General features: G+C 47.2%; 1 protein-coding gene and 1 non-coding gene across 2 annotated transcripts; one reads left to right on the top strand and one right to left on the bottom strand.

The window, feature by feature from the left end:
- Nucleotides 1–4,982: 4,982 nt before the first annotated feature.
- On the top strand, nt 4,983–5,136 carry LOC123414341. Its single transcript, XR_006614334.1, has one exon. It is a non-coding gene; the product is annotated as a U4 spliceosomal RNA (small nuclear RNA).
- A 1,138-nt stretch (nt 5,137–6,274) lies between these two features.
- LOC123408137 (DNA repair protein RadA) lies at nt 6,275–20,199 on the bottom strand. The gene is made up of 16 exons (XM_045101322.1): nt 20,023–20,199; nt 19,427–19,959; nt 19,087–19,142; nt 17,800–17,858; nt 17,524–17,595; nt 17,262–17,345; nt 16,929–17,036; nt 16,214–16,276; nt 16,043–16,123; nt 15,180–15,245; nt 11,020–11,175; nt 8,972–9,049; nt 8,699–8,737; nt 8,230–8,312; nt 7,868–7,940; nt 6,275–6,703 (listed from the first exon to the last, which is right to left on the bottom strand). Exons 1-16 carry the CDS (start codon nt 20,197–20,199, stop codon nt 6,533–6,535), a joined length of 1,899 nt encoding a protein of 632 aa, XP_044957257.1. The 3' UTR covers nt 6,275–6,532.
- Nucleotides 20,200–20,355: the final 156 nt, after the last annotated feature.

Genomic DNA, 20,355 nt, shown 5'->3' with positions numbered 1-20,355 from the left:
AACTAGGGGGCCACCACGGGGCAACTCGAGGTTTGGTTTAACCCATAGTGTGGCTCATCTGTCGTGTCCTGAGACTGAGATACACGACTCTTATTGGGGTCGTAGACACGTCGGGCGGTCCTGCTAGATTTGTCTTACCTTAGCGATATATCTTGCGCATTGGGATTCCGGTGAAACTTTGGGTCTCCTCAAAGTTGAGGTTTTCCTCTTAGGAATCTGACGAGATCACGAGTTTCGTGATAGAGGATTACTATACGGCCTGTGGTAATTTGTAATGGACTAGTTGGAGCACCCCTGCAGGGTCTAATCTTTCAGGAAGCCGTGCCCGTGGTTATGTGGCAAATATGGATATTTTGTTAACATCCGGTTCTAGACAACTCAAAGTAATTCTAATAAAACTGCCAACGGTGTGCGTAACTGTGACTATCTCTTTCGGAGATCGTTCTCTGATCGAGAACACGGTGGGATTATGTCTGACGTAAGTGGGGGTTCAAGGTCACTTATTGATCAATCTAGTCTTCGACCGCTTGCGTAGACCACCATATGTTACTCTGATCATCTTAAGGTAGCCACCATATATTCTTAGGTTGCCGCAAACTCATACACTTAACCTTGCTCACCCAATAACTTGGCTAGATTCGATACTAAGGTCGTTCGATTGCTGAGTCCCCGTGGCTCATAGATTACTACAAACACTAACATGTACAGGTACGACTGACGCAGGAGATCCTGATGGCAGCCAACTCAGGTGGGAGTTCGATGAGGACTCGAGCAGACTGTACGTGACTTACCCGGAGGAATGAGGCCGTGGTCGTGATCGTGGGGCCATCATGCGGGATTTCATAGTTTTACTTTTTTTATGTTGTTCGTAGCTGGACTAAACTATGCTCTGAATAATGTGTGTCTGTAAGCTACATGCTATACTCTTATCAGATGGCAAGTGTATGCCCTACTTGTCACTCTTTCAGTTATGTAATGTTATGATTATCTCGCTGGTGAAACGTTTAGATGCGCCCCTTTCCCTTTTGAGGCCTCACCCCCAAAATAGGAAAGGGTCGCATCTTAGTCGTTACATAAATGTCCCCAACTAAAATAACATAACAATAAGACCATGATTATTATCATGAGGTAGATTATGCAATGGATCAATAGGTCAGTGCTCAAAAATAATATAAATTGTTAAATAAATACCCCAAAAGTATTCTAGAATGATAATACATGAGCATGGAACAATCAGAAGTTATAGATATGTTGGAGACGTATCAAGGCGCACAACTTCCACCATCATCACCCGCAAGCCTCCCGTTTGTCTATGTCTTCGGGCTCTGACTCGTCGGAGGTGAGCGTGGTCACACCGTTCATGCCAGCACCCATGGCCATCGATCTTAATGCCACCCCAATGGGTGTGGATCGTCCTCTAGGGGGAAACGAAAACGACATCGCAAGCTCTCAGCCGATGCCATGGAGAACGCCCGCAACCTGTTCGACCCAATGCCGGCTGCGGATGACGAGACTGGCCGCTTGTTCATGGAGAGCGTCATCTTTGAAGGTGGTGCTCGTGGTGGTGGTGGCATTCCCTTCGATCCAGATGAGACGCATAACCAAGATGGCCGAGCACAGGGAATGAGCAGCACGTTCGATGGAGATAATGGAGGCACACCTGACCCCTTCATGGAGGACCAGATCGGTGTGGGAAGCTCTTTCTTGATAGAGCATGAGTTCCCCGAAGACTATGGCCTAGATGAAGAAGATGATGAAGTGGACATCGATGGGGAGCCATTGTTCTTCAAGAGTGAGCTCGCCACCCAAGCCGATGCAAACAAGAAGCGGAAGAGCAAGCGGACCAAAGCATACACAAGGAATGAGGACAAACTCCTTTGTGAATGTTGGTGAGACGTTGGACAAGACCCCAAGATAGGTGTCGAGCAAAAGCATTCGGCATTTTGGCTAAGAGTGCATCGCGAGTTCCACGAACGCAAGAGGTTTAAGCCGTACCAATTTGAGAGCAAGCGCTGGCGAGTTTCGCTCGGCAAGCGTTGGAGAGTGATACAACAAGAGTCCAACAAGTTTTATGCCACCCTTGAGACCATCGAGGCCCATCTCGTGAGTGGCCTCGGCATCAAAGACATGGTATACCGACATCTTTTGGCACATAATAAGCTTGCTACATGTTTTGCCTCATATGTTTGCTTATTTGCTTGCTTGTCCATGTGGTTGCTTGTCCATTTTGTAGTCCTTTCAAGCTTTGGAAGCATTCAAGGCCCACCATGAGGACAAGTCCTTCAATCTCACCCATTGTTGGACGATCATCAATGTGGACGAGAAGTTTAGGGCGCAATATGTCGCCCTCGGGCCGCGTGGAGGGAAGGAAGCCGTTGAAGATCATGGTGAGGGGGAGAAGCCGCGACCGCGGGAAAAGATCGCCTCCAAGAAAGAGGACAAGCGTGAGGCAGCATCACTTGGCCTGCAAGCTACTTTGCAAGGCATGATCACCAACAAGGATTCAAGAGAAGAGAAGCGTCAACAAGACAAGAACGAGCAAATCAAGGCCTTCATGGAAATCCAAAAGAAGAAGCTCGAGTTGGAGGCGGAGAAGCAAGCGAAGATGCTCGAGATCAAGGCCACCAAAGCCGCCACTAGAGCAAGAGAAGTTCGGCTCACTTGCATGCCGAAGGGGTTCGAGATCATGAAGGTGGACTTGAGCACGGTCTCTCCAAGGAAGCGATCTTGGTTCGAGAAGATGCAGACCGACATGCTCAACCTCGATGAAGAGTGATCCATGTTTTTTGTATTCCCACAAAGTGTGCGGGCATGATCACGACCGAGATGGCATGGTAGAACTAGTTCCATTTTGTGTGGTGACATGTTTGCGGGTCGCTGGCAGGTGCGCCCAGCGTGAACTGCGTACCTTTTTGGAGGTTGACATATGTTTACCGGTGGTTGGCAACTCGCCGGCGTGAATTCTTGACTGGCATGGCCGCTAGCATTATCTATGACCCTGGACCGTTTCTTCTTAAAAACACTATTCTATGCGGATGAAAAATGGGTCGGTGCATTGAACGCACGACCGACCGAAATAAAATATGGGGGGTACATGTCGACCCAAATGAACAAAACAAGTGTTCGTTTGGGTCAGGTCGGTTGGAGTTGCCCTAAGGTATAGCTCCCGTGGGCCTTGTCAACCACGCAAGAACTTGGAGGAGAATATATGGTCACAAGCACAATGACCAAAGTCCTTACTACCTCATTATGGTCACAATCTCTATTCTTCGCGTGTTGGGATCCCTCAAAAAAGAGTAAGGACTTTGGGTATTAAAATTTGACCAAGAACTACTCCAACACGCAAAGAATAGTCAAGGGAATTGGATCATCAAGGGCGATGGACAACATGCGCCATTGTCCCTTGTTTGCACGCATTAACCAATTATTGCATCGAGATAGCTCACATAGTAACTAATTCCTCCGTCCCAAAATAAGTGATTCAAAAATGACTCAACTTCGTACTAAAATTAGTGCAAAGTTAAGTCACTTTCGAGTCGCTTATTTTGAAACGGAGGGAGTAGTATTTAAAAGTACTCCCTCTGTCTCAGTGTATAAGTCATCTTAGGTTGTGCACCGTGACCAAGACGAAGAGGAAACGAGAGAAATCAATGCTAATTTGCTAATTAATATCATTGCATGCAATGAATTGACCAATGCATGTTGTGCTAGTTAGTCCCAAGTCATTAAAAACATACATGCCCCACGTCTCTTATTGGTTGATTCCTTTATTCATATCAAAAAACAAGAAACGAGGTGAAAGTTAATGCATTGTGCCTAAGTGTTTTGAGATTATTTGATTTTCGTAAGATGACTTATTCACCGAGACGGAGGGAGTATGTTATTTCTTGGGAGATGCTAGGAGTCGGTCGGGCAAAGGGGACACTCAAGAGACACTAACAGTCGGTCTGGTGGAGAATATGAGCCACCTGCTACACATTTTGATACAACTTAAATGATATTCCTTGTGCATCTGACAGTTAGAGACAAAAAAGATAGATGCAACATTCTCTTTAGTTTGCAACATATCATCGCATTGGTATGTCAAAACCTTGTACATAATGTTACAACAATTGAAATACACCCATGCATTGTTTTTTTATATGCAACAGTTCTCCATTGTTACAACAAAATCCCTCGGAAAAATTATTACCGCGTAGACAACATGCAAACCAACATTTGCAACAATGTGAAAAGCAAATTTGCATCATGAGGACAACATCCGCAATAGACATTCAGAATCGTTGATGATGGATCCATCGGTTAGGGGAACCATTTCCCTTATTTCTTCTCGCCGCATATTCCTTTCATTGTCTCTTTCCACTATAACATGCATTGTTCGATGACCATCCCTTCTGAGGATGCTTGACCGTCTGGTCGGAAGAGAAACATCCCTAACCAAAGTAGGCCATGAACCGTTGCCGAGCAAAGACCATGCACACACACGCAAACACACATGCCCTATCTCTGACGTTTGCAGGTTTACGAGGACCTCAAGAAGGATGAACAAAAATGTGTGCCAGAAAAGCCTTGATTCCTACTTCCTTCGTCCCATAATATAAGAGCTTTTTTGACACTACGCTGGATGGAGAGGGTAACTAGCAAAAGGGACAGGCACAAAAATGGCTGGGATCTTGAAACGCTTGGCGTTGTGCATAGCAAGCTTATTTATTGAGTGTTCAGTCCAAATTAAATTGTCACATCAAACAGACTACTTTTTTTATTTTGAAACCAGCCCGCAAAAACAAAACAGACTACTTATTGACAAATGGGCCTACCTGCGCACACTAAACACCCACGCTCAGCAAGCAGAGCACGTTCATTCACTTGCTAGCTTCGGTTCGTTGCTGCTTCGTGCGATTAGTCCCACCTCGCTGAGGGAGTGTGGTGGCAAGGGCTGGAGGTGTGTATAAGAATGGGTGGTGGGCGTACGGTATAAAGTCATCTTTGCGCTTGGGGCAATGACGCAGCTAGTGAGGTAATACCGAGGCGCGTCAATTGCTGGTTGAAAACTATTTCCAAACCCCCTCTTTGGCCCTCATGGGCCACTGAGAATTTCTGAAAGGGCCCCCTCTTCTTTTTGGAGAGGGCAAGGCCCTACAAATTCAATATCAAAATTTTAAATTTGCACTTATAAGGTTCCTGTTTGGGATTTCAAAACTAATGTGGCTTGTCAAGGAGTATTTGTTTTCTTCATGCTAGACCAGAAAATGAATTCAAAGGCCAACCAGTTAATTCAACTGATGGCCTCTAGCTTAAAATAGAATTGGGAATTTTCTGATACTCCTCTGTATTATTGCTTGTCGGACCGATGTTCTTGTGGTAGTCTGGCATTGTCAGCAGTTGAGGCATAAAGCTTGATGTACATATTTTACTGTTCTGCTTGGGTGAGGAATTCCCATGATGAATCTTGTTTGATCCTACAACATGAAAGACTACAGTTGTGTGCAATTCCAAAGATTCTTTTTCTCCAAAAACAATAAAGTTCATGTTTGATTCCTTTAAGAGCAACTCCAACAGACACCTTATACAAGCAACACGCTTTAAAAAAGGTGGTTTTAACGTGCGCAGACTCGATTTGGACGCCCCAGCAGCCGTGTAAAAATCACGCGCGCTATACTCGATCCGACGCACGAAGTAAAACGACATCACGCGTTCTGTATTTGGTGCGCCCACTCGCGCGCGCTGCAAACTCTAGTCTGCTGCGGGTGAGGCCGCTAGATTGGGTGACGCGCGCACGTTTGTTGAAGCAAACGTCCTCGAGCGCGCTAAAAAACGTTATTTTGATGTTGTATAACTTTTTTAGGACGCTGCCCTAACGCGCATCTGTTGGAGATGCTATAACACAATAAAAAAAACTCTTCTACTCTTACATATTCTTGTGTGTTTCCACATATCATGACATCTAACTCCTATCTTCCTAACTTTTGAAAATCCTGTGAACTAAAGAGGCCCTAGAAATGACAAGAACAAGGACAGTAGTTGACATGTTTATTAGTCTCCCTTGTATTTGTGTCAAATTAAACTAATAAAATCAAAAGCTATATGTACTAAACATAGTATCATTCAAATTTCTTTTGAATGCGAATCTAGCGATATAAATTTTCTGCTAGTTAAATCTGTGGTTAAATTCTGACCCAAAATACAAAGGGGGGTTATAAACTCAGACGGAGGAAGTACAAAAAATTTCTTACTTTTCATTATGAACCACCACAGAACCTGAGCCCATGCAACAAAAGGCAAGCAGAACTATATATATAACCGGGATGGGATGATTTACATCAGGCATGCATAGTGGCAACTTGTGAGCATGATGAGCCGTGCTTCCTAGCAAAAGGAACATGCACAAAATGGCTGGGGGATTCGAACGGTTGAAGTGTATAAATGGGACTTCAAATGGACGAACAAGTTACCGATGACTAATGGACCTATGCAGTACGCACGCTAAAAACCTACAGTCAGTCAATCAGCTAGCTGTTGCCAGGATGCAACATCATGCTTCTGGCCTGAACACGGTGTTTATGAACTCCTTCAGGTTGTTGCAGGGCAAGATCTGGATATCTAGATCGAGAGGTTTGAGCAGCTTCACCGAAGTCTTGGGAACGACGCATTTCCTGTAGCCCAACTTCGCGATAGCCATCACCCTCTTATCCATTCTTGGCACCTTAAAGAGGGAAAAATGGAAGAAACATTACCAAACCACATTGCAGTTAGAATAGGCCAAAACCTTGAACTACGAGAGATCGGGCAAAAATAATCAACAAGCAACCCTGTCAAAACAAAATTGGATAAACAAATGCACATTTCCTTGCCACATATTATTTCTCTGCAACTTAGGCCCAAATTGGAGTATGTGGCGCAAACTGAAAGAGGAACAAAGTGATGGGGGATTGTTGCCTCGTAGGGTGTACTTCCAATAGTAATGTATGCCAACTATGTTCCGCAGACCTGGTTACAGTAATAAAACTAATGCATGTTATTGTTCTCAACATGCATTACACATTTACGCATTATTGTTCCAAAAAGTCTAGTTCCAAGTTTACGCATGATCACTTGAGACGCCTCGGCAACACTAGTATTATGGGCAGCGGCGGAGCTAGCCAACTGGACAAGGGTGAGCCAGCAGTGCTATTATACACATATAATATAATATTTTATTTTATTAGGCTTTCTTCTATGTGATATAAAAGATATTTTCAAAAATCAGGGTGGGCCGTGGCCCACCCTGGCCACCCTTTGCCTCCGCCACAGATTATGGGTGGTCAGGTCCACTAGCATTTATTCACGATGTATATAGGAAATACATCTTAAAAGACATCTAGCAGAAATAGTGTCCAAAATGATGACAGTCAGATTGTTTTATTGTGCAGTATGGACCGAGACATAACCCAACTAGCACGGGTGAGCTGATGATGCGCCCCTGCGCACCCGCACTCAAGCCTCCGCAACGGCGGGTCATCACACGCTCTGTTTAATTAAAGACCAAGGGGTTTCTTCCCCCTCCAGCATCATTTTTTCATTGTGCATTTAGATTTTACAAACCAATATCCATTTAAATAAACAAATTACCGTACCCAAAATATTTATTTTGCACTCTTGCCATGTATGAAATCCATTTGTGAAAAGTACATAACCAGGTACAGCAGAATGTTAGCCATCGTAACATGCATTTGCATTATTAGGAAAAACATATAAGCCAATAAAGGGCAAACAAGTAGTCGATAGCATTGCAAATTCTTCACAGGCAGAATGTTAGCCATCGTAACATGCATTTGCATTATTCACAGCCAGCAATGGTCACACAAAGCAGAAAAACATATGAACTTACAGTTCTAAGTTCACCACCAAGGCCAATCTCTCCAATAAATGCAATATCATTTGGGATAGGAAATTCCAAGAAACTGAAAACAAGGAGGAGTGGGGTTACTTCAATAAACATATACAGTAAAATATAGACAGAAAGAACTCTGCCCCCGATGCTTTGTCAAATTCTTGTCATACTTATCCAGTTCATCCAGTATATAAATTTTAATTAGCCTATGAAACTATCCCTACCGAAAATCTGCATGATGATCCTAACACAAGGGCATGTGTGGAGAGGTATTCAAGGCAGGAGGTCCAGTACTTATACTAACTGAAATTGTATTAAGTAGTTAAGATTTCCCAAGCATAAACCACAAAAGGAATTACCTGCTGCAAATCGAAGCTGCTATGGCCAGATCTCCTGCAGTCTCCGACAGCACGAACCCACTGACCACGTTCAGATAAACAACCTGCATCCAAACAGAAAATAGTACCAGAATAAGAATCTGGAACAAAACTGGAAACAGAACATCTAAAAGATTTGAGTCATGGTCACGATTGACCCAAACCCTGGCACACTACAGAAAATGTCAATAAAATTTGCTACAGGTAGGCCACTGTCATCCATGTCATAACTTAGAGCACACCAGCATTTGTGTCAATGCCCCTACCAGAGCACATATGTGGTTTGGCAGAATATTGGTGCAAATTAGCTCATTAAGTCTTTTGAAGGCCAACCAAGCAACTAACCAGCCTACACGACACCAGCTTAGTGATTGTGTCTCTAAATTAACAAAGAAACCAGCATGCAACTAGAAAGAGCTCGGCAAATAGAGGATTCAGGAACTGAGCTTACATTATCCTGAAATTTAAGACCTGCCTGCTTCATAAGAACCTGTAGGGTTGAGAAAAGAGGTTAGTCGGCATTTTTTTTCTGCAGCTCTAACACCAAAATACTGGGGTTAGCGGAGCTAGAATAAACTTGCAACACTAGCCATCAGCCTTTTGTAATCGGGGAATACTGCCCATCCAGCTGGACCTTATACGTATATTTACTTTAGATATATACAGTGTATGGGGCAGAATGCTTTATAGGTTGGAAGTATTATGGAAACTATTAAATACTTACTGATATTATCATATCAACCCTTTTTGACTGTGTGCCAACAACTTTTCCTTGACCAGGAGAACCGGGAACACACAGTGCCTGAAAAACAACACAAATTAAATCTCAGAGAGACTCATAATTATTGAACTGCAATCTAAAATGTGCAAAAGAAAGGTGAAAGTTTATTCAAAACAGCGCTGAAGGAAATCCAAGGAAATTAAGGTTACATTCCATGGTCTCAACCCAGCTGCAATATTCAGAGTGCCCAGATGGTCCAAATGAATGGTCCTCACAACAAACATAGAGTGAAGTGACAAAAACGTTATAAACAAAGCTTTTTTAGAGAGTACATGGCCTATTTAACAGATTGATGCAAGCTTCATGCAACTAGCTAGCTCATGCACAAATCTCAACTCTACTCTATTCTCAGTATAAGCCCCTAGCCGCCCCTCCCCTTTGTCCCCGCCTCCCTCCCCTCCTCCCCGTCGCCACCGACGAGCGCTGTCGGGCAAAGTCCGGTGGGCGCGGCGGCGGCAGGGCCCTTCTTCCCCCTCTGCTCTTGGGGCGCCGGCGCGGGGCGGTCGCGGGGCTCAGCAACAGGGTGGCGGGGTGGCCGGATGATGGCGGCGCGCCAACGTCCTGGGTCATGCATGCCGCGGGGCGGCTGCGGCGCCGTCGGGAGGTGGCGCGCGGACGACCTCTTGCTGGATCTGGCCGGATCTGGCGATGTGGGTCGGCCGGCAATGCGTGGCAACGGTGGTGCGTGCCCGGCGGCTCCGGCGCTTGGAGCTCGTCGAGCGATGTGGGTAGGGCAGCGGCCGAGCGTGGCCGTTGCTCCGGCCGTGGGGAGGCCCGGCGCTTGGTGGTAGCCTCCCGGTGTCGTGGCGGCTTCATGGTGGCTCGGCGGATCTGCCTGCGATGGCGGCCGGCTTCTCTGGCGGCGGCTCATCTGCGTTTGGACTGTTTCGACCTTCATCCCATCTCCTTGTCGCTTGGGCGCTACTACCATCGAAGGGTTGGCCCTCTCCCAGCTACGATCCATCGCTCGTCTTGCGCCCGGTGCAGCATGACCGAGCTCGTCTCGCGCACAATGCAGCAGGACCGAGCTCGTCTCGCGCATGGTGCAGCAGGACTGGCCTCATCCCCCTCACGGTGCTGCAGAACTGAGCTCGTCTCGCGCTCGGGGCTGCAGGACTTGTCGATGGATGCCAATGTTGGCCGGCCTATTGGGTCTCGACGCTGGGGGTCTCCCAGGGGTGCGAAAGGTAGGACCTTTGCGCTCGTCTCTTTGGTCTCGACTGAGGTGGTGTCAAGGTCTTATATGTCGGAGCAGCGGCCCTGGTGGCGGTAGCACGATGCTCTTGGGCAGAGCCCATGGCTTGGTGCTACCTGGTGGTCATGGCCGCGTGGGCGGCGTGGTAGCCAGGGTGTGTCGTTCGGTGGCGTTGAGTGTTGGCCGGGGTGAAAACATGTTCTATCTTCGGATCGACCGGCGGCGGCGAAGCTTGCTCCCCTTTTTTTTCGCGGCTCTCACTGGCCGTCGTGCGGCTCCAGGAGAAATTTTGATCCTCAGATCGGGCGGTGGCGGCTCTACGGTGTCGTATCCTTCCTGAAGGTACCTCCTTGGAGTCGACGGTTCGTCCTATGCGGCTTCAGCTCTTCGTGGTGGTAGTGCTAGGGGTGGTGTTCTTGCGTTCAGCGCCTATGTATCCTGCCTTGGGTGTGTGTGTGGTGGTAGCGTGCGTTTGTACCGGGTGATGTTGATCTTTGCTTTATATATAAAGCGAGGCGAAAGCCTTTTTCGGTACGCGCAAAGCTGCAGTACCACGTGCCCAATTCAAAAGACTGATACAAGCTTTAGAACAGCAAGTCTAGTTGGTAACACAATTATTTCTTAAGTTTCCTTACTATTATTACATCCTATACAAAAAACCTTCACAGCAAATAATAAGTTACGTTCTGACAAAATTAAGCTCAACTCAATATTACACCACGAGAACAAAATAAATAATATGAATTGTTGGAAGGAAAATGAATGACAGCTCAAGAATGATGATCATATATAGTACCTGAACTTCAATAGCGAAGGTTCTGGATCCATCCAAAACAACAGCTACAGCAAGCCCAGCCAGTATTTCAGAATCAGAGTCATGTTCAGTTAAGAACATCTCACTGGGATTCAGAACAGCATGCAGACCGTGTTCTGACATTTCAAATACACCAAGCTGGCCAAAAAAAAGGCATAAGTGGCACACATTTGCTTTGGGATCAGTTTGTGGCTGATGTGCATGAATCTTTACTAATCCCAGCTAGATGGTGTTATGGCTTGAACAAAGATGCTGCTAACCAACTATTTCCCTTTAATTGTACACTCAAAACTGAGAAATGCTTCCAAAAAGCCAAAATAATGTACTACAGAGGCTTAATGTATCTCTAAATATATCGCAAACTAAATTCAACATAACATGTAATGGAAAACAGGTAGGCAACTTTTCTTAGATAAACATGAAATTAAGAGAGGTTCTATAGCATTGTGGTTTGCAAAGAAAAAACTGTAGCAAATCACTGTAGGATCTTTGCTAGTTACAACTATTATCATGCATTGGTATTTCAATCGGATAGTTCAAATAACTGGAATGCCATAGCACTATGCTGTAGTCTGCTTTTCCTCAGGATCATACAGAAGACAGCACACAACATGTGCAGAGAAGTGGAAGAAAGATAGAGGAGCAATGTCCACACAAGGGCACTACAGGAGGCAGAGGAAAGGACCATGATGAAGTAAGGGATGGGAAATGGGAGCTCAAGGCAGCAACTAGATTTGGTGTGAAAGGGATGTAAAACAGTGATTCTCAGGTTATTTCATGCATATTCTTATATAGTATTTTTTTTGACCAAATATATTCTTATATTTTGAAGATCATCAATGGCTAAAAGCCTGAAACTATTATGTTTGCCAACTAGCAACCTTCAATATTGTGCAAAAAGATGGCATAGCCGTAACAATAGTATATTTTACTCTCATCATGAAAAAGTTAAGTCAATTTCATTAGACAGATCCCTGAAGAGTATCTTCTAGGATTTGCTGAATAAACATATTGCGTCCACTCAGAATCAGGAAGGAGCCACTTTGCTTATCTTCCACGATCTTATTTTTATCTAGAGCAATGCCTTTTTGGCTGGAGGGAGTTTGGTAGAAACTAGGGTTCTACCAGCCCTCTACCTTAGGTTATAAGGGTAGGAGGGAGGTTGGAGGAGACGAGGGCGCCGCGGCCGGCGCGACAGCGCCGTCTCGGCATAGGGAGGAGGCGGTGGCGAGTAGAGGAGGCGGTGGCTAGGGTTAGGGTTCCGGCTCCTCTGGGAGCCGGGCAATAGAATTGTCTTATTGCTTGATTCCAAAAGAGTTGTTTACATCGGTTTATATAATCTCGATAACTTGGACTCTAAGATAACTAAGATAACTTGGGCTAAGCCCCTAATATTATTAAGATAACTGGGCCAGTTTGGCTAACTGGGCCTCTGATCATAACATTTCTCCCCGCCTGCGCAAACAGCTTGTCCTCGAGCTGGATGTCTAGAAAATGTTGGCGGAATTCCTTGAGCTGCTCCCAAGGTGCCTTCGGAGGGTTGAGCTAGTCCGAAGTACGTCGTGCATCAAGGCCTGGAATGTCGCCGGCGCATTGGAGAGACCGAAAAGCATCACCAAAAACTCGAAGTGATCGTGATGGTAGCCAGAACGCAAGTCGAGCGTAGGGAATAAGCGTGGCCCTTGCGGCTTTTCCCGAAGCTCCGCCATGACCGGTATAGGAAAATTGACCCTCGTCGTCGTGGTAGTGAGAGCACGGTAATCGAGGCAGAAACGCCACAAGCCCCCGGGCTTGTGAACAAGGAGCACCGGTAAAAGGTCGCCGTGCCGCTGCAGGAGATGAGCCAACAGGGGCGGCTCGGAGTCTGCTATGGTGGTCGACAGCTGAGAGGGAAATGCTGGAGAAGTGCCACCCTCGCCCTTCCACTGCACCATGCGCCCTTGACACCAGAAAGTCATGGTCAGTGCGTCGAAGTCCCAAAGGATGGGTCCGAGCGTCCGCAAGAAGTCGACGCCGAGGATGAAGTCATAGTCGTCCAAGTCGATGCCGACACACGTGATGGCGAAGGACTCGTCGCCGATGAGGATGGGAACCTGCTGCGCAATTCCGTGGCAGCGGAGACTGTCACCATTAGCCACGGTAACTCGGAGCTGCTCGCCACCCGTCGGCTGGAGGGCCAGGCGATGCATGGTAGACGCGGGCAGGAAGTTGTGTGTAGAGCCCGTGTCCAGGAGAGCTAAGAGGCGCTCCCCATTAACCGTCACTGGCAACAGCATCATTGTTTCCGTTCGTATGCCGACAAGGGCATGCAGGGAGACCACGAGAGCGGTGGCTGACGTCGAGGCTGCCGCCTCGGCAAGCTCGGAGGGAGTTGTATCCTCCGCGACATAGCCGTCCGCCTCCAGATAGAAGAGGCGCGGGCAGACGTGGCCTGGCACGTAGGGCTCATCGCAGTTGAAACATAACCCCTGGCGACGACGCTCGTTTTGTTCGGCCAGGGCTAGCCACGGAACGGTCGAGTTGTTGCCGTGGCGTGCGTCCCTGTCGCCGGCTGGGCAGGCTGGGTGCAGACTTAGCCGGCTGAGGGGGTGGGCGAGGTGCCTGGGCCGGGAACGCCTGCTGCATAGCCACCGCCCGTTGCTCGAACGCGCGGGCATAGTACATGGCCGTCTGGATGTCCTGTGGTCCGCGCATCTCGACGTCCACGCGGATGTGGTCGGGGAGGCCCCCGACGAAGAGCTCGGCCCGCTGGCGAGTCGTCACGCCAGGCGCGTGACACGCCAGGGCCTGGAAGCGGTATGCAAAGTCCTGCACCGTGGAGGTGAAGGGTAGGCGGCCAAGCTCTGCCAACCGGCTCCCTTGGATCGGAGGCCCGAAACGTAGGAGGCAGAGCTCGCGGAAACGCTCCCATGGAGGCATGTCGCCCTCGTCCTGCTCGAGAGCGTAATACCACGTCTGTGCGGCACCTCGAAGTTGATATGAAGCGAGCCAGGTGCGATCCGACACTGGCGTCCGTTGCCCCCGAAAAAACTGGTCACATTGGTTCAGCCAGCTCAGGGGGTCCTCTGTGCCGTCATAGGTGGCGAAGTCCAGTTTGGCGAAGCGCGGCGGCGTGTGGGTAGGGCCGCCCTGGCGGTACGGCTCATTGGCGCGGAGTAGTGCAGGGGTCGGCGCCGGGTACCCGTCGGGGCCGGCGAAGCTGGAGGGCCCACCGTACTGCGGGGGTGGCGCCTGGATGTGCGGCGGCGCCGAGGCCGTCGTGTACACCGGCTGTGACGACTCGGTCACCCAGGCTGGTAGCGGCGACGGCGAGGGCGGAAACCGGAGCTGGTGGATCGGCACCCCCGGCACAGAGGTAGGGCGCGGCCCAGAGGTGGTTTGTGGCGACGGCGGCAGCTGCAGGGTCGGCTGCAGTGGCCCGGCCAAGGGTGGCAGAGGCAGCTGCAGTGTTGATCGCGCCGGTCAGCTCCTCCGGAGTGAGGACGGCCGAAGGCGGCGCAGGCAGGTGCGGCCCGCCGGCCGTGGAGATCATCGGAGTGGTGGGGGGGGACGACGGCGCAACGATGGAGACGGGCGACGGTGATGACATGATCGAACTAGAGCCTCGTGATACCAAACTGGTAGAAACTAGGGTTCTACCGGCCCTCTGCCTTAGGTTATAAGGGTAGGAGGGAGGTTGGAGGAGACGAGGGCGCCGCAGCCGACGCGACAGCGCCGTCTCGGCGTAGGGAGGAGGCGGCGGCGAGTAGAGGAGGCGGTGGCTAGGGTTAGGGCAATAGAATTGTCTTATTGCTTGATTCTAAAAGAGTTGTTTACATCGGTTTATATAATCTCGATAACTTGGACTCTAAGATAACTAAGATAACTTGGGCTAAGCCCTTAATATTATTAAGATAACTGGGGCCAGTTTGGCTAACTGGGCCTCTGATCATAACAGAGTTTTGCCGGAAAAAAATACCTAATCATGCAGACAAAATATTACTAGCCACCCGAACTAGAACGTCACACCGGAAGATAACAGGCAACAAAGAAAGCAATATCTTAGGACTAACAGGACAGATAAGCCGAAACAGATGCTTTTTATACACTAAGATAAGAAATGCATTACATTTGACAAGAATGTAGGGGGGTATACCATATACCTCGTCTGTTGAACCGAAACGATTCTTAACTGACCGTAACAGTCGATGAGATAAGCATCTCTCTCCCTGAAAGAAGAGAACCAAGCTTGTTAGGCTTGCACTGTATAATACATGAACTTGCATAAGAAGAGTGAAGTTGCATGGTTAAAAAAACACGTTTTAAACCTTATTTGTGTTAAACAATAGTATTGCATTGGTGCATAAAGGAAACAAATTCGGATCACAGCTTGATGCATTTAGTGTTACGGTGGTGCACATATCAATAATTACAAGGTCTCAGCCAATATCTTCCACTTGCGAATCAGTCCCTGCATCAGTGAAGGAAATTCACTATGATGCAGTTCCGTTGATTTTACTCACCACTGCATAGGATCGCTACCTCACTTAAACACACATATAGAGACCCAAGATTCTAGAACATGTCATGTTTCAACAATAACGAAAACATAAGGTGGTTTTTGTGATTTGCCATGCTACGTCAACTCTGATAAAAGGGAGGAAAACTCTTGTTGGTACGTGACTAATTTCTTTCAGCCAATTAATTATTGTTTGAATTTTTTAAAAGGAAAAAATCGTTAATTATCACCTGGGTGTTAATAGTGTGGACAACGGAAGTTTTTGGTAGACCGTTACAAACCTATTAGTGTGCTTAGTGACTTCTTAACAGGAATTGTGAGCTTGAAGATCCTTTACAACAAAACAACTATATTTAAAACATTCCCCAGCATGTATCGCAAAAAAAGAGGCATTCCCAGGCAGAACAAAAAAAATGTTGCATACACATGTATTATCTATAAAGTTCTGTGAAATTCTAAAACAGTCATCCAGTATTAAACATGTGCGAGAAATCAGCATTTACCAACCTCCATATATAAAACAACATCTACTATGTGCTCCAGAACACGAGGGCCGGCAATATCACCAGTTTTTGTAACGTGTCCAATCTAGAGGAAGAGAAAGAGAGAAAGCATAATAAAGCAAACATAATCACCCATTTATGCAGGACACAGGATATATTGCAGTGTGTAACTCACCAGGAAAACAGGGATATTTGTCATTTTTGCAAAACTTAACAGGGCAGATGTGCATTCCTTGACCTATGCTCCACACGGAAAATAGAATATCTTTTTAAGCAAGCGAAGATATGAATATGAGAATTTGTAAGAATCATACATCACGTTCAGTATCACAATTTATGCTAAATAATGTTTGGTTTGCAATCTGTAACCTAGTTCACAAAATTAAACTGTTACGGGGTCCAATACCAAAATTCAGAAAACGGGTCAAATTTGTTAAGCTTCATGCACTAGCCAACGCAACCAAAAGTCCGAGCAGATGGAAAGGGCTAGTGCAATCCACATATACTGTAACACCCCCTCACGTGTAACGGGGAAGACAAGTCAACACGTGCAACCAAAAGAGAGCAACAGCATGCGAAATTCACGTATGACTCAAGAGGCCTCTACGTGGACACAAAGGGGAGCTTCCAGCAATTTTTAATAAATTGCCAAAGCCAGGACTTGAACTCAAGACCTTAGCTCCGATACCATGTGAAGCTTCATGCACTAGCCAACGCAACCAAAAGACCAGACTTATGGAAAGGGCTACCATAATATGTATTCATGAAGTTGGTTGAGCTGAATAGGACATTTCGAGAGTCAACAAAATAGGAAAAACTACTACAAATGGTACCTTCCATGAAACCAAAATTTAGTAAGAAAATAATCTGAAATGTATTGGTTGAAACACCTGCACTTGATTCCCTGCACTTCCAGCAAACGCTGATAGATAAACTGTCTGAATTGAATCAACAACAAGAGCTCTTGGAGATAATGGCTGGATTTTGTCCAAGATATCCTGTTAAACAAGTGAGAGACATCAATAGCTTCTCCGTTATGAATCTGTCTAGATTCTCCCAAGAGGTCAAGATAAAAATTATTTGATATTGTCAGCTGGTAAAAAATATCAAATCACAAAATATGAAATATCTTCTGCAAGCATGTATGTTCCTGTTTCCTCGAAACAAAGGTCAATGAACCTAAGAAAATGAGTATATAAATGATGTCAGACAAATAATGTTACCTCAATATCTGTACTAGAGTATAGATACAAATCTTTAGACCTGATATTCATCCGGTCAGCCCTGTTTGCAATTTGCTCAATGCTCTGCAGACAAAGCCGCAATTTTTTTTCTCAAAGAATGTTCGGGATAATAGCAATAAAATTGAAAAAAATCAAAGATAGGTAGCTAATCATATGGATCAATCCATGGAGTTTTTGTCAACAAGAACACCAAACAGTTAGAAGGTGCAGATGATGGAGATTGGACAAGACTATAACCAACCTCCTCACCGGACACATACACAACAGGAGAAGACCCATGATCCTCGGAATCTTCAGATACAATAGAAGCGAGCTACATAGAAAAAATGTTGTCAGATTCCAAAGCTAAGAAATAGGTGCAGAAATCCCAAACTCTAATATCCAAAATGTAAGAATAAGTACATCAAGTATAAATTCATAAATACAAGTAGATAACTGCATGCAGGGAATTAATGGGTTGAAAACACAAGAAAAGGGATACCAATTTAACAATTAATAGCCAGATGTGTATCTTTACCTGTAGCATCAATGTACTTTTGCCAACACCTGGATCCCCACCTACTAAAACCAAGGAGCCTGCAAAACCACATGTGTGATGGCCAACAATGAAAAACAGTGGGTAATGCATTGAGACGTGAAATACAGAAAGCTTCATGCAACACATGAGATGCACTTTTTCCTGGACATTGTCATGATTCGATGCAATACAAAAAATGGAGTGGCAAGAGATCGGAAGCAAACGTAGTGGGCCCAGATCGCACAAAGAACGTTTGCAACTTTTACGTTGCTTGGGTTTCACAACAATCGTTCATTAGTTGCAATCTGGTGATCCACAAACAAAAAACACATGGAACTAAAATATAAGAGGGGAAGATACAACATCCTTCTGGTAATAAATTACCAACCCATAGTGCTTATATTTAATTCAGACCATGACGAAAACCACAAGTTGGAACAACTAAAGCTAGCATCTGATCCATGGAAAAAGATAGGTCACAGCATTAGCTATAAATTGAGTTGAAGCATACAGTTTCATTATTTTCCCAAGATTTAAATATAACTGTAGTGGGCAGTCGCTTGCAAACACACATTAACCATTAATTTGCATTCTCACTTGAATGAAAATGTGCAGGAGCAGAGGTACCTAATTCTTGACTCAAAAAGATGGGGAGGAGATTCAGTTGAGGGGTTGTGACTGAAATGTACAGGGAATGGTAGAGGTAGGAAAGGGGAGGCTGTGGCTGGTTTGGAGGACCCAATGTGGCACATCGTGTATGCAGACAGCGTCCAGGTTAGAGGCTTAGAGCAAGCAGGGGCAAGAATTCAGGGTTATGTCTATCAGTAACTACTGAATATTCATGTCCAACATGTTATCTGAAACTTAAAACCTTATTTCAGAATACAAACTGAGTTAGAAGAATGGAACAACAATAATCTAGAACAAGTGCAGCATGTAGGCAGAAGATGTGAGTTTCAAGGCAAACCAACCAATATTGCAAGATACAAACAGTCTTGAAGTGGAAAGAAAGTAAAAGTAGAGCTTATGGACACATGGTAGCGCTCAATAGTCTATTTTCACTATGTGTTACCTCTGAGGCCACTTTAGAGAGGCAAAGGAAAATCTACTGAAAAGGGTCATCTGACTGACTCTGTATTTGATGAGACATGGGTATCCTAAGCAATCTAAAAGTTTTGGTAGAACTGCAAGATCGATGTCACAGTTTTGAACCTATACAAATACAATCCTTGACTGCTGCCAAGTTTCCTTTCAACCAGTACCAAAGAGGTTAGAGCGATGTTTTACCAGGAACAACGCCACCTCCAAGCACCCGAGAAATTTCATTTCCAAATGTCCCTGGCCTGTTCAGCAAACAAACAAAATCATAACACACCATCAGCTAATAATGGGGGGAAATGTCCAGTGAGCTACCAAGCAATTCAAGGAAAGTAGCATCCTAAAGTCAATTATCATGTACGCACAGAGCATCCAACAATTTTGATCCGAAAAAGAAAGGAAAAAAAAGAGCATCCAACAATTCGAACATGTTAACATAATTTATCTACACGACACGACAGTTCAGAGAATACAGAACTAAGGAAGCCAGCATTCATCCAAATTTGGACCGGAGAGTGAGGGTCCTTACAGCGGTATGCGCCAGCCCGCCTGGTCAAAGCCCTTGGTCACTTCCTGGAGCTTCTTGGGCACCATCTCCTTGCTCTTCTGGCGAATCCACGAGCGGGCGGCGTGGTGCGACCCCTCGGCGTCGTCAGCGGCGGAGTCGGCGGCGGCCCCCGGGAAGAACTTGGTGAGGGTCCCCACGGCCTGGCAGCTGCGGCAGGTGCCCCACCACTGCGAGAAGCCTTCCCCGCAGTTGCTGCAGACGTAGGAGGCCCTCGGCGCCTTGCCGCCCTTCCCCGCGGCCCTCCTCGCGGTGGCCACATCCGCCCACCTCGGCTCGCGCTTCCCGCCGCTCGGCCTCGCCCTCCGCTTCACCTCCACCACCTCCTCTTCCTCCTCCACCTCCTCGCGGTCGGAGCTGGAGGGGGGGAGGGGAGGGGGCGGGTGGGATTGCATGACGATGCGGCCGGCGACGGGGTCGAACACGCCCCAGGAAGAGTCGGCGTCGGAGTCGGGGTCGGCGGTGGTGTCGGGGTTGGCGGCGGCGGTGGTGTCGGGGTTGGCGGCGGCGGCGGCGGCGGTGGTGTCGGGGTTGGCGGCGGCGGCGGCGGCGGCGAAAGCCGAGGAGAGCGGCTCCGGCGGGACGAGGGGGGCGCGGGCGGGCTTGGGCGAGGAGGAGAGGGGGCGGGGGTGGGGGTGGAGCGGGTGGAGGCGGGGGAGGGGGGCGCGGCGGGAGAGGCGCAGGAGCGCGCGGAGGGAGGAGGGGGACCGGAGCATCGCGGCGGTGGTGCGGAGCATGGAAGGGGAAGGGGAAGGGGAAGGGGACGGGGGTTGGGGGAGGAGGTTCTGGCAGGGTTTTGGGGGGGTTTGGGGCCGGAAATACGGCGCGCCGGCGGGGAAAGTGGGGAGGGGCAGCGGCGGGGCGTATGGAATGAAATTTCCGAAAGGGAAACA

This window comes from Hordeum vulgare, chromosome 7H (assembly GCF_904849725.1).
Source record: "Hordeum vulgare subsp. vulgare chromosome 7H, MorexV3_pseudomolecules_assembly, whole genome shotgun sequence".
NCBI lineage: Eukaryota > Viridiplantae > Streptophyta > Magnoliopsida > Poales > Poaceae > Hordeum > Hordeum vulgare.
The sequence above is the reverse complement of the archived record's forward strand: the minus strand, read 5'-3'. Positions and strand labels throughout refer to the sequence as shown.

Bases quoted from the DNA above. Each gene is read 5' to 3' on its own strand.
- LOC123408137 (XM_045101322.1), bottom strand. From the start codon at position 20,199: ATGCTCCGCACCACCGCCGCGATGCTCCGGTCCCCCTCCTCCCTCCGC. The intron at 17,859-19,086 runs GTAAAACATCGC...GTGGTTTTGCAG, and splicing joins TGGAGGTGGCGTTGTTCCTG to GCTCCTTGGTTTTAGTAGGT. The intron at 8,313-8,698 runs GTAAGCTCAGTT...GTTTGGATGCAG, and splicing joins GTCTTAAATTTCAGGATAAT to GTTGTTTATCTGAACGTGGT.